This window comes from Neoarius graeffei, chromosome 3 (assembly GCF_027579695.1).
Source record: "Neoarius graeffei isolate fNeoGra1 chromosome 3, fNeoGra1.pri, whole genome shotgun sequence".
Lineage (NCBI taxonomy): Eukaryota > Metazoa > Chordata > Actinopteri > Siluriformes > Ariidae > Neoarius > Neoarius graeffei.
The window spans coordinates 101,152,647-101,167,235 of record NC_083571.1 but is presented as its reverse complement, the minus strand read 5'-3'; the positions used below and the strand labels follow the sequence as shown (position 1 = coordinate 101,167,235).

At 42.6% G+C, this 14,589-nt stretch overlaps 1 protein-coding gene across 1 annotated transcript in view; it reads right to left on the bottom strand.

The window, feature by feature from the left end:
* Positions 1-14,589, bottom strand: part of evlb (Enah/Vasp-like b) — a 168,189-nt gene that overhangs the window by 29,098 nt on the left and 124,502 nt on the right. Inside the window, exon 4 of the mRNA XM_060916104.1 lies at positions 1,698-1,761. Coding sequence (XP_060772087.1) covers positions 1,698-1,761 — 64 coding nt within the window. The remainder of the gene's footprint in view (positions 1-1,697; positions 1,762-14,589) is intronic.

The following is a 14,589-nucleotide window of genomic DNA, read 5'->3' as shown; positions in this document are numbered from 1 at the left end:
GATCCTTACACGCTAACAAAGAAGGATTTTTCCTATGAAAAAAAATTTACTAGCTAAATTTGACATTAGGATAAATTTTGATCCGTAACTAAATTCAAAGACAGTAGTTATGCATACTATTCATTAACTTAATGTGAAGATGATTAACAGATAATCATCTCATCTCATTATCTCTACGCTTTATCCTGTTCTACAGGGTCACAGGCAAGCTGGAGCCTATCCCAGCTGACTACGGGCGAAAGGCGGGGTACACCCTGGACAAGTCGCCAAGTCATCACAGGGCTGACACATAGACACAGACAACCATTCACACTCACATTCACACCTACGGCCAATTTAGAGTCACCAGTTAACCTAACCTGCAAGTCTTTGGACTGTGGGGGAAACCAGAGCACCCGGAGGAAACCCACGCGGACACGGGGAGAACATGCAAACTCCACACAGAAAGGCCCTCGCCGGCCACGGGGCTCAAACCTGGACCTTCTTGCTGTGAGGCGACAGCGCTAACCACTACACCACCGTGTCGCCTACACTGATCAACTTTTATATTTAAATAAAGTTATTCATTCATTCATTATGAGTTGGAAAATTATCCATCCGTTGAGTTCCCCGACATCTCAAACTACCTGGTGCTGCAGACATCATTCTATACGGATGCACAGAAAAAAACCTGGAAGAGCATGGAGGAGAACAACTTTTTATATGCAGCTGGGTTAAAGATCTGGGGATCAGGACACTACAAGATAAATCCTGCATCGTTTTTGCCTGGGGAAGGAGGCATTTTTGGGCTTTTTGTACAAGATAATTTATCCACAAATGTATCGTGGGTGTGTGTGTGTGCACGCACGCCTGGGTTAAATGTGACAAAAATAAAGGCTTGTTTTTCTTAATTTACCCACAAATGTATTTATTCCACTCGAAAGGTGTACGTCAAACCAGCTACCGGATTTGGGACACTACGACATCCTGAACTATTTAGTATTTGGCTTCAAACATGAAAAAAATTTGCGGTTGAGAAACACTGCTTTAAGACATGAAATGTCTTTTAATTAATAAACATTTTACATTCCAGGCATTTAGCAGATGCTCTTATCCAGAGCAACATACAACATACCCAGAGCAGCCCAGGGAGCAGTTGGGGGTTCGGTGCCTTGCTCAAGGGCACTTCAGCCATTCCTGCTGGCCCAGGGAATTGAACTGGTGACCTTTTGGTCCCAAAGCTGCTTCGCTAACCATTCAGCCATGATTTCCCCAATAAAAATAAAGAAAAAACATTGACTTTGAAGGTGTGTCAGAACTTTTGACTGGTACTGTATATTATATCAGATAGTGTTTGATATATTTTGCCATCACTATATGAGAATAGATGATGAGACATGTAAAGGTTTCCATCTGCAGGTTTTTGACACATCAAACCCTAATAACTGCAAAAAGATGCCACCATTTCATTCTTCCATCTTTTGACTTCAAGAAGCAACCTTTCGTGTAATCTTCCAGATCTCTCAGCCCCACATTCTTTATTCCAGTGCTTCTCATTAAGTCAGACTGCATCATCCACTGAATGTGAATAAATAAATTGTTCTGCCTGTTGAAGAATCATGAGGGAGAATGACGTCTTTTCTTTTTCATGTCCCAAGACTCTCACATCTCGTTGTAAGACTCATATAATTACGCTGCAGTTATAAGTAGGATCTTACCTTCTCTGCACCTCCAGTTCTTCTGCTGTGGGGCCGTTCTGTACCTGGCGCTGAACTGCTGGACCTGAGAACAGAATGTTGAGAACAGGATGATTGCAGTATTTAATCTAAAAACTGCCAGGACACGGCAGTGGGTCCAAATTTCATTCCTTGCTTTTATAGCAGAATACTTTCTTTTTAGTTTCACCATAGTTATTGAATTGAAAATACTCATTATGTCATATGGTTTTTGAATTAATACATGAAAAATAAGTTCGCACTTTTTAGGTCTTAGCTAATATTTGCCTGACCTTTAGTCTTGGATCTTTGGCAGATCTTGGTATGGCAGTATGATATGGTATGGTTGATCTCATCTCATCTCATTATCTCTAGCCGCTTTATCCTGTTCTCTAGGGTCGCAGGCAAGCTGGAGCCTATCCCAGCTGACTACGGGTGAAAGGCGGGGTACACCCTGGACAAGTCGCCAGGTCATCACAGGGCTGACACATAGACACAGACAACCATTCACACACACATTCACACCTACGGTCAATTTAGAGTCACCAGTTAACCTAACCTGCATGTCTTTGGACTGTGGGGGAAACCGGAGCACCTGGAGGAAACCCACGCGGACACGGGGAGAACATGCAAACTCCACACAGAAAGGCCCTCGCCGGCCACGGGGCTCGAACCCGGACCTTTTTGCTGTGAGGCGACAGCGCTAACCACTACACCACCGTGCCGCCCGGTATGGTTGATATGATGCCAAAGATAAGCATAGTTATAAAAAGATTTGATATTAATATCTCATCAAAGCGTCTCCTCTTATCTCATCTCATCTCATTATCTCTAGCCGCTTTATCCTGTTCTACAGGGTCGCAGGCAAGCTGGAGCCTATCCCAGCTGACTACGGGTGAAAGGCGGGGTACACCCTGGACAAGTCGCCAGGTCATCACAGGGCTGACACATAGACACAGACAACCATTCACACACACATTCACACCTACGGTCAATTTAGAGTCACCAGTTAACCTAACCTGCATGTCTTTGGACTGTGGGGGAAACCGGAGCACCTGGAGGAAACCCACGCGGACACGGGGAGAACATGCAAACTCCACACAGAAAGGCCCTCGCCGGCCACGGGGCTCGAACCCGGACCTTTTTGCTGTGAGGCGACAGCGCTAACCACTACACCACCGTGCCGCCCGGTATGGTTGATATGATGCCAAAGATAAGCATAGTTATAAAAAGATTTGATATTAATATCTCATCAAAGCGTCTCCTCTTATCTCATCTCATCTCATTATCTCTAGCCGCTTTATCCTGTTCTACAGGGTCGCAGGCAAGCTGGAGCCTATCCCAGCTGACTACGGGTGAAAGGCGGGGTACACCCTGGACAAGTCGCCAGGTCATCACAGGGCTGACACATAGACACAGACAACCATTCACACACACATTCACACCTACGGTCAATTTAGAGTCACCAGTTAACCTAACCTGCATGTCTTTGGACTGTGGGGGAAACCGGAGCACCCGGAGGAAACCCACGCGGACACGGGGAGAACATGCAAACTCCACACAGAAAGGCCCTCGCCGGCCACGGGGCTCGAACCCGGACCTTTTTGCTGTGAGGCGACAGCGCTAACCACTACACCACCGTGCCGCCCGGTATGGTTGATATGATGCCAAAGATAAGCATAGTTATAAAAAGATTTGATATTAATATCTCATCAAAGCGTCTCCTCTTATATCCTTTAAAAATGTAATGTACGCTGGCATCTCAGCAAGTGTAAATTTTTTCGTAATGGCACGTGACTAGATTTTATGGATAGAAATCTCATTGATATTTTAGTAGCAGAAACCAGCTTGCTGTCACGATGACTGTAATGTGCTTTCTGTCTCCTTGTTTGCGCTTGTGGGAGTTGACGAATGTTTAAACACCCCAGGGCAAGACAATGCACTTATACTGTAAAAGATTACCGGTACTTGTTTCAATGAGGACAATATATCTGCCATCTTTGTTTTTTTCATTAATTTACTTTACACTTAACTACATGATGTAATGATGCATCAGCTGGTCTTTTATGCTAAAGTAGGCTCCCATAAAAAAGCAGATCCAAAATGGATCGGGGGATTCTGAATGTCGGTGCTTTCAATTATGGAAAAGGGCAAAATACAATATAGCTTACAGCCAACCAAATTAGAACAGACACTATGCAGCTGGCACAGTTACTGTCAAATGCAGAAGCCATAAAAATCTATAACAAAGTATAGAAAATAGGGTGCCTAAGACTTTTGCCCAGTACTCTGTGTGTATGTGCATAGATAGATAGATAGATAGATAGATAGATAGATAGATAGATAGATAGATAGATAGATAGATAGATAGATAGATAGTCTATCCACATTCACTGGATATGAGCAATTGCATGCTCTGATTGGCTACCCTACTACTAGAATATCAGCTCATACACCGTGAGTAGAGAAAAATAAAATGGTGCCGCGTGTTGCTGAAACAACCAAGGACGAAATAAAAACTCTACTCGCAAACAAAACCCCAAAAATGATCAAGTATTAAAAAAAAAGCAGAAATAGCGAAAAGAATATAGTTTTTTGTTTGTTTAGTTTTTTCTCCCCAGTATCGCCTGTTCCACACTCCAGCCCAGTCGGTGGCGGTAATGCACCTTAAAGTCGGTTTGCCAACTGCCAAAAAACCTGAAAGAAGAAGGAGAAAATGGCGAAGTGTGTTACTGAACCAACAATGGACGAAATAAAAACTCTACTTGAAAACAAAACCCCCCAAAATACAAAAGCAACAAAATATGGAATAAAAGTATTTTATGGTAAGAACATCTCTTTTTTTATTTTTTGAGAATTATTATCACAGCGTTTTTCACAAATTGCGCCGGTTTGTTTACGTTCTGAGCGGAAATGATTTTGTCGGATGTTTTGTACAAAGTTTTTATTTACCAAATTTGCAAAAAATACAAATAAAATGCTCTGTTTCTCAAAATCCAGTGAATGAGATTGATTCCACTCAATCTCATCGTACATGGCTTATAGTTGACGAGGCGCATATCAGCTCATATACGAGTCAATTTCGTGGAATACAACAACAACAACAACAACAACAATGCCTCAAGTCCGATACAGACATCATACAATAAATATACAGTGGGGCAAAAAAGTATTTAGTCAGTCACCAATTGTGCAAGTTCTCCCACTTAAAAAGATGAGAGAGGCCTGTAATTTTCATCATAGGTACACTTCAACTATGAGAGACAGAATGAGAAAAAAAATCCAGAAAATCACATTGTCTGATTTTTAAAGAATTTATTTGCAAATTATGGTGGAAAATAAGTATTTGGTCAATAACAAAAGTTCATCTCAATACTTTGTTATATACCCTTTGTTGGCAATGACAGAGGTCAAACATTTTCTGTAAGTCTTCACAAGGTTTTCACACACTGTTGCTGGTATTTTGGCCCATTCCTCCATGCAGATCTCCTCTAGAGCAGTGATGTTTTGGGGCTGTCACTGGGCAACACGGACTTTCAACTCCCTCCAAAGATTTTCTATGGGGTTGAGATCTGGAGACTGGCTAGGCCACTCTAGGACCTTGAAATGCTTCTTACGAAGCCACTCCTTCATTGCCCGGGCGGTGTGTTTGGGATCATTGTCATGCTGAAAGACCCAGCCACGTTTCATCTTCAATGCCCTTGCTGATGGAAGGAGGGTTTCACTCAAAATCTCCCCATTCATTCTTTCCTTTACACGGATCAGTCGTCCTGGTCCCTTTGCAGAAAAACAGCCCCAAAGCATGATGTTTCCACCCCCATGCTTCACAGTAGGTATGGTGTTCTTTGGATGCAACTCAGCATTCTTTCTCCTCCAAACACGACAAGTTGAGTTTTTACCAAAAAGTTCTATTTTGGTTTCATCTGACCATATGACATTCTCCCAATCCTCTTCTGTATCATCCAAATGCTCTCTAGCAAACTTCAGACGGGCCTGGACATGTACTGGCTTAAGCAGGGGAACACGTCTGGCACTGCAGGATTTGAGTCCCTGGCGGCGTAGTGTGTTACTGATGGTAGCCTTTGTTACTTTGGTCCCAGCTCTCTGCAGGTCATTCACTAGGTCCCCCCGTGTGGTTCTGGGATTTTTGCTCACCGTTCTTGTGATCATTTTGACCCCACGGGGTGAGATCTTGCGTGGAGCCCCAGATCGAGGGAGACTATCAGTGGTCTTGTATGTCTTCCATTTTCTAATAATTGCTCCCACAGTTGATTTCTTCACACCAAGCTGCTTACCTATTGCAGATTCAGTCTTCCCAGCCGGGTGCAGGTCTACAATTTTGTTTCTGGTGTCCTTTGACAGCTCTTTGGTCTTGGCCATAGTGGAGTTTGGAGTGTGACTGTTTGAGGTTGTGGACAGGTGTCTTTTATACTGATAACAAGTTCAAACAGGTGCCATTAATACAGGTAACGAGTGGAGGACAGAGGAGCCTCTTAAAGAAGAAGTTACAGGTCTGTGAGAGCCAGAAATCTTGCTTGTTTGTAGGTGACCAAATACTTATTTTACCAAGGAATTTACCAATTAATTCATTAAAAATCCTACAATGTGATTTCCTGGATTGTTTCCCCCCATTCTGTCTCTCATAGTTGAAATGTACCTATGATGAAAATTACAGGCCTCTCTCATCTTTTTAAGTGGGAGAACTTGCACAATTGGTGGCTGACTAAATACTTTTTTGCCCCACTGTAGATAAAAGAAAATAAGCCAGTTCATCACTTAGTTTCATCTCTCTCTTCCTCTTTTCGTATGTCGTCTTTCCCTTTTCTCCTTATTAGAGAGCTTTCTGTCCTAATCTATTTTGCGGCTAACGCACGCGATTAGCCCCCGCCACGCTGGTCTGTCAACCACTGCATCGCTCCACGAATCTAGTACACCACCCCGCTTTAGGATGCCCTTCAAAGTGTCTCTGTATCTCAGAAGAGGGCGACCGACTCTCCTGGAGCCCTCTTCCAAAACACCATAGAGAAGTGTCTTCGCCAGCCACTCGTCTGGCATGCGTGATACATGGCCCATCCAACGAAGCCTGTTCCGGATGAGAATGATCTTGATATCTGTGGTGTTGGCGCGATTCAGTACTTTGTCGTTTGTAATGTAGCGGTCCCATTGTAATGTAGTGGTCATGGAATAACTGTTTTATTTATATATACGAGGGGAAGTCAAAAAGTTCTAAGACAAATTGAAAAAAATCTTTATTTATGAAAATAACAAAACTATTTCTCTACATATCCTCCATTTAAGTCTAAACACGTCTGCAAGCGGTGTTTCCATCTGAGAATTCGTTTTGTATTCCTTTTTCTGAATTCTTTTGAATTCCTTTTGAAATTATAACATCTGTCTTAGAACTTTTTGACTTACCCTCGTGTGTATATATCCATCCATCCATCCATCCATCCATCCATCCATCCATTATCTGTAGTCGCTTATCCTGTTCTACAGGGTCACAGGCAAGTTGGAGCCTATCCCAGCTGACTATGGGCGAGAGGCGGGGTCCGCCCTGGACAAGTCAATTCAACTTCTAATTCAATGTTTTTTACTTTATTTTGATAGAAACACGTCATGTCTTAAAGTAATGATGGCTGTCTTTACATAGTTGTTCGGTTCTTGATATAATATGGATTACTACAGTTGTGGAATAGGGCTATTTACTATATTGTAATTATTTACTATTTACTGTTTGATCTCAAATGCATTAAGAAGGCAAGAAATTGCACTAATTAACTTTTCACGAGGCACATGTTAATGAAAAGCATTCCAGGTGACGACCTCATGAAGCTGGTTAAGATAACGCCAATAGTGTGCAAAGCGTCAAGGTAAACGCTGGCTACTTTGAAGAATCTAAAATATGAAACATTTTGGGGTTTAACACTTTTTTGTTGACCACATAATTCCGTATATGTTCCACATGTTATTTCATAGTTTCAATATCTTCAGTATTATTCTACAATGTAGAAAATAGTTCAAATACAGAAAAACCTATGAATGAGTCGGTGTGTCCAAACGTTTGACTAGCATACACTGTACATGCTTTCGTTTTTTTATGCTCATGGCCATGGGCGCCGCCAGGGGGGGAAAGGTTAGAACAATTCTAGGGGCCCAGCACTGCCATGGAGCCCTTTAAGGGGCTGATAATATGCTTTTAATGATTTTAATAAGACTTTTGAAATAACAACAATGCAATATTCCATCTGGTAAAATGAGCTAATTGAACAAGGTTGTCTATTTCTTGAGTTCTTCAACATATTGTCATTTAACCCTCCCCCTTTTGCGAAATGGTACGGTCCAGTTCTGGTAGAAGCGCGATGCGTTAAATCTGTGTGCTGATCAGTGCAACGCTACTTGCTGCTGTGTCGCGGTGCAGCAGCCAGCCAGCCAGCAGTGGAGTGCGTACAGTCTATGATCGCTAAATATGAAGAGTGGCTGTCAAAAACGTAAAGAAAGGCAGCTGAAAGCTGAGAGGGACCGGAGAGGCAGGCAACTGGTCACTCCGTTTTTCCCAAAGAAAGGTAGCTATCGCTCACGTGTGTGTTCAAAATATTAGCGAATGGTAAATGAACAGTATGAACGTGGTTGGATTAGCCTATCAAGAGAACACTTTTACAGTTTGTACAGTGACATTTTTTCCATTTTAATAACTGAACTGACTTGTGTGATAAACAAGATGAAATATTACGTTATGCTGGTGCTAATAACTAGTGCTAATAACCAGTTTCATAACTAATGGGGTGCCCTAAATAAGCACAGATTCAGCCTCAGGGGGACCTCCGCCCTACCAAACCACTGAACCCCCCCTTTGGAGAAGGAGGTAAGCAGCAATACAACCCATAAATGCTTTAGGATTGAAGTTTTTAATGAGCGAGCGCCATATACAGTTTGCTACATTAAAGTGTTGCTAATAACGGACACCAGTCAAGTGTTTGACATGGTTACGTGTGTGGAATGTTCACACGTTCTAAACCATTGGTTTCAAATTGAGGAGCTGGAGAAAGCGCAGCACACATAAGAGGGATAGAGGTTACAACATACTGTATGAAGAAATACGTACGTAATTGATCAAATTGAAATGTCACTCCATGTCACTTTGAAATAAATTTATAATAAGATGTTTCCTGTCTTTTATGGGTAACATTTGTAAGGCTACTGAGTATGGAGTTCATTTAAATGCATCAAACTTTGAACATATTCCCTTTTTGCAGAACAGTACACACAGCTTTCTACCTAACACATAACAATCCATGGGATTTCCATAGGTATTTTGATGCTGGGTAGAAAACGTTTTCTATGATTTATTAGCAGTCACATCACACATTTCACTACCAATTGTCCTAGCACAAGAAGGCATGTGGCAAAATCTTCAATTTTCATTTGTGATTGTAAACGCAGCAGAATTAGTCACTGACCAGTTTTCATCTAGTCCCTGGTAGGTTAATACATAAAATGTAATAACAAAGTCACAAACTCAAGGTCCATGGGCTATCAAAAGTCAAATAATGACAATAGTGCAATTGTGACGAGGGTGGGCAAAGTTGGGGGGCCCAAAATTCTAATCTTTCATGGGGCCCAAAATTTCTGGCGGCGCCCCTGCTCATGGCCCTGTTGCGTATCCACAACAGAACCAAATGAGATTAGTATTTTGTTTCAGGGTCTTCCAAACGGTGCAGTGCCCTCTGGCTGTCACGCTGTGTTTTATGATAATGATCTCAGCTTGGCAGAAATTCATCAGGAGATTAAAGCTTCAGCCTGTTTCATGGCTGCATGTCTGGGACTATAAACGAATTCCAATAACAATAACACGAATACAACGCGGGATTGCCATCTGGCCAGAAAGAATGTGGCTGTGCGTTCAAATATATGCAAGGACTGATTGTATTTTAATTGTCATGATAAAATAGGAATATTACTGCAATTGATTTTAGATAATTAACGCTGATACACCGTACTGATGCACGTACTGGCAGCAACTTGGTAAAAGAAAAATACACAGAAATATCGAGAACTTTTGAGTAGAATTTAAATCTGTGATGGATTCTCGGTGACTGCGTCTGCGTGACTGACAGCCATGAACAGATAACACTGTCTATAACTGATGCATTGTAATAAGGAAGGTCAGTCATTCCTCGGGATCAAATGTCAGCTTTCAAACCAAGAAATGAAACATAGCTGAACCTGATCTGGTCTTTCAGAGCCTGACGCAAGCACATTGACTCATTTTTCACTGGTAAGCCGTGACATACTGTACACGTGACACGCTATAGCAAAATACTACAAGTACTACAAATGGAATCATCCAAGAAATGTAAAACTAAACAGCAAAGCAATTGAGCTTGGATGTAATTTGTATTATACCTAGCTGATTATAACTTTCAGAGCAAAAACAAGCTCTCGATAAAGCGATCAGCTATTGTTTCTTGGTCGGTGTTGTATATCAAGCGTCTTTTTTTTGCGTGTGTGTGAGATTACAAGTTTGCACTGACCTTTAGCATGAACCTGTATCCTTGTCTGGAGTTCTCTCTGGTCTGTATGCACTGTCACTGAGCACTATAGTTTGCACATGGTGGATATATATATAATTTCCACTTATGTTTTAGTGCATATGACATGTGGAAAGTAATTCAGTGTATTAATACATGGTCCTTTCGAATCTTTTCTGTACGGTTAACTGTGTTAACATTTCTCCCATTTCCTCAACTAGAAACCTTGAAAATGTTCAGAATCAGTACTCAGAAATATCAATCGTCCAGTTCACCCTGATTCTTTTTCAACATATAAAATGACTTAAAGTAGTTTCTTCTGGGATTATTTACGTTTACAGCGTATCATTATATTCCCTGACTTCCCATGTGCCTGTTAACACACCAACTAAACACACTTTCCCACACGTCTGAGTCCATTAACCATCCTCATTAGAAAGATGAAGACAGAAGCGAGACGGAGAGCAAGCAGTACCTACAGGACATCTTGAAGAAGAAGAGTCGGCCTTGGCAGATACACAGACACCCACAGACCAACTCGCTGCTGATCATAGTGCACGCGGGCACTTCATCCCTTCTGCTTCTCTTTCCTCCACCTCCTGTCTGTCTCCTCTACACTACTTCCTGTAGGTCTCCTGTTTCTCCACAGGGTAACCCCATACCTGCAGTGAAGCAGCCGGCTAGCGAGCCCTGACCGGCTCGTATTTCTCTAAAGCTCTCTGAGCTGCACTACCACACACACCTCCAGACCAACAGAGAGCACTGCAGCCATGTCTGAAAGTGTTATATGACTCCAAATTGGTGTGTGAATAGGACAAATTTACAGAAATTGCTGTTGCTTTCTCAGGAACACACTATAAGCTCAGACAACCAGACAACCATTCACATTCACACCTACGGTCAATTTAGAGTCACCAGTTAACCTAACCTGCATGTCTTTGGACTGTGGGGGAAACCGGAGCACCCGGAGGAAACCCACGCGGACACGGGGAGAACATGCAAACTCCGCACAGAAAGGCCCTCGTCGGCCCCCGGACCTTCTTGCTGTGAGGCGACAGCGTTAACCACTACACCACCGTGCCGCCCTCTATTAATATCTCATCTCATCTCATCTCATTATCTCTAGCCGCTTTATCCTTCTACAGGGTCGCAGGCAAGCTGGAGCCTATCCCAGCTGACTACGGGCGAAAGGCGGGGTACACCCTGGACAAGTCGCCAGGTCATCACAGGGCTGACACATAGACAAAGACAACCATTCACACTCACATTCACACCTACGGTCAATTTAGAGTCACCAGTTAACCTAACCTGCATGTCTTTGGACTGTGGGGGAAACCGGAGCACCCGGAGGAAACCCACGTGGACACGGGGAGAACATGCAAACTCCGCACAGAAAGGCCCTCGTCGGCCACAGGGCTCGAACCCGGACCTTCTTGCTGTGAGGCGACAGCGCTAACCACTACACCACCGTGCCGCCCTCTATTAATATCTCATCTCATCTCATTATCTCTAGCCGCTTTATCCTTCTACAGGGTCGCAGGCAAGCTGGAGCCTATCCCAGCTGACTACGGGCGAAAGGCGGGGTACACCCTGGACAAGTCGCCAGGTCATCACAGGGCTGACACATAGACACAGACAACCATTCACACTCACATTCACACCTACGGTCAATTTAGAGTCACCGGTTAACCTAACCTGCATGTCTTTGGACTGTGGGGGAAACCGGAGCACCCGGAGGAAACCCACGCAGACACGGGGAGAACATGCAAACTCCACACAGAAAGGCCCTTGCCGGCCCCGGGGCTTGAACCCAGGACCTTCTTGCTGTGAGGCGACAGCGCTAACCACTACACCACCGTGCCGCCCCTCTATTAATATCATTTTATTAAATATAAGAATGCGTTTTTGATCGCTATTTTGTCGCTGCTATAGCAAGTTATGAGTGTTTGAAATATGCTCTGTAATATATCAGTCCATATGTCAAAGCAATGGGCGTAAACGAGATTCGTTGAGACCTGTGCGAGACATCGTAGGACGGAAGTAAAACGTACAGCGGAAATCAAAGTGACCGACATCTGCCAACGTTGTCAAAAGACGCGCGCGCCCTCTTTCAAATGCTGACGTAATCAAGCCGGAAGTTTTGTTTGTTTTGATAGCAATCAGGAAAGGTTGAAAAAAAAAAAAGGTACGCAGTAATCGTCATTTAAACTCGTTTTTGTGCAATACTTCGTTTGGAAAACAGTTTTCAAAATGGCAGCACTGACACCTGGCTGACACTTGACATTTCAAAGTCTCACACAAGTCTGGTGAAGATCGCACAGATAAGCGACGCCTGCCGTGGACCAAACGAACTAAATTCAACACGGCTAAAAACCGAATAGACCGATAAGTATAATATTTAATTGCAATTAGTTGCCAATACGAGTCACGATATAAGGTTACTAAAACCGAAAACGTAATTGAATAACACGTTAATTAAGAAATAAAGCAAGTTTAAAAACGACTTCAGTTCTCCTTTAAAATTTTCCCCACCACAAATTTGATATTAATCGCATACGCATTTCGATCAAATACAATCATTTCCATCAGCTCTACAAAGGGTTAACTCCCTCAGGTTCCCAATAGATGAGAAACAGAGTTTCTGTTGGTGTTTCTTTGCGTTGTTCCTGCCTAAACATGCAGAGATGTGATTGCCGGAGTGCATCTTGAATGAAAACAGGGCAGTGCTTATTCAGAGAAGAGAGCTCACTAGAGCACATTCCAGGCTGTCTATCGCAGATGCTCTGCCTTCTGTGATCATAACGTTGGATCACCCGGAGGATCAACACATAACATTGATTGTTCAGTGATATGAAAGACACAGTCAGCTGTCCTGAGCATACAGACCAGGAACTGTAATAGTTTTGCTAAAGTTAGCACTGTACAAACAAAAATATTTAGGTATATTAATATTTTACTTGGGGCGGCACGGTGGTGTAGCGGTTAGCACTGTTGTCTCACAGCAAGACAGTCCTGGGTTCGAGCCCAGCGGCCGGCGAGGGCCTTTCTGTGCGGAGTTTGCATGTTCTCCCCGTGTCCGCGTGGGTTTCCTCCGGGTGCTCCGGTTTCCCCCCACAGTCCAAAGACATGCAGGTTAGGTTAACTGGTGACTCTAAATTGACCGTAGGTGTGAATGTGAGTGTGAATGGTTGTCTGTGTCTATGTGTCAGCCCTGTGATGACCTGGCGACTTGTCCAGGGTGTACCCCGCCTTTCGCCCGTAGTCAGCTGGGATAGGCTCCAGCTTGCCTGCGACCCTGTAGAAGGATAAAGCAGCTAGAGATGATGAGATGAGATGAGGGTGTACTGGAGGGTGATTTTCTGCTATTACTTTTGACTTGGGCACCATTAGCCATTCTTGTTCTTCTCAAGTTGGCATTATATCTGTTGGCTAAACAAGAGGAGCATTAGTAATTCTTCCAGGATTGCTAGTTTGCTATTCTGTCTTCTACAGTTTCGAATCCCATCTGTGTGGCTACAGCCTCAGGTGACTTTAATTAACATTGCAATTAATTATTTTCTTCTGATGACTGACTGAACCTCCTGCAATATCTCCTCTCAATTCAGCAGTCTGGCTTAGCATCATGAAATAAAACGGGAGACGGAAGGTCAACACATCCTTCTGGTTTGAGTATTGTTTTAAACCAATTGCTCATATCGCTCATTCAAAGTGTGTGAACAGAATTTTTTTTTTTAAAGTTCAAGTGTATCACAGTGGTTGGCAATATAGGTATCAGAAAAAGAGAGACCTGCGTGCTTTAAATGCTTTCTCATTGAGCACATCCTTTGGATGTAATTGCAGAAAACTATGTATCCCATGTGTAGGACCAAAATTAGACAATTATGGTTATCAGTGACAGTGTATTACATTGTGGTTGCCCATACAGGCATTAGAGAGAGAGAGAGACCGGGTTATGTAGAGAGAGGAGAATGAGGTACGCATTTCAACTATGAGCTGTGATAGATAGATAGATAGATAGATAGATAGATAGATAGATAGATAGATAGATAGATAGATAGATTGATTGATTGATTGATTGATTGATTGATTGATTGATTGATTGATTTGCTTCATTGATCCCAAGCTGGGAAATTATGTTACAGCAGCAAGTTATCAGACATGCAAAAAGAAAAAAAAGACACACTGTACAACATAAAATCGAATTTAAAAAAATTCCCAAGAACAATCCGACTACATAATATAAAGATTAAAATCTAACAATAAAAATACATATGCTTTGTACAGGTGAATGTGCATTAAAGGAGAACTGAAGTCATTTTTAAACTTGCTTTATTTCTTAATTAACGTGTTATTCAATTACGTTTTTG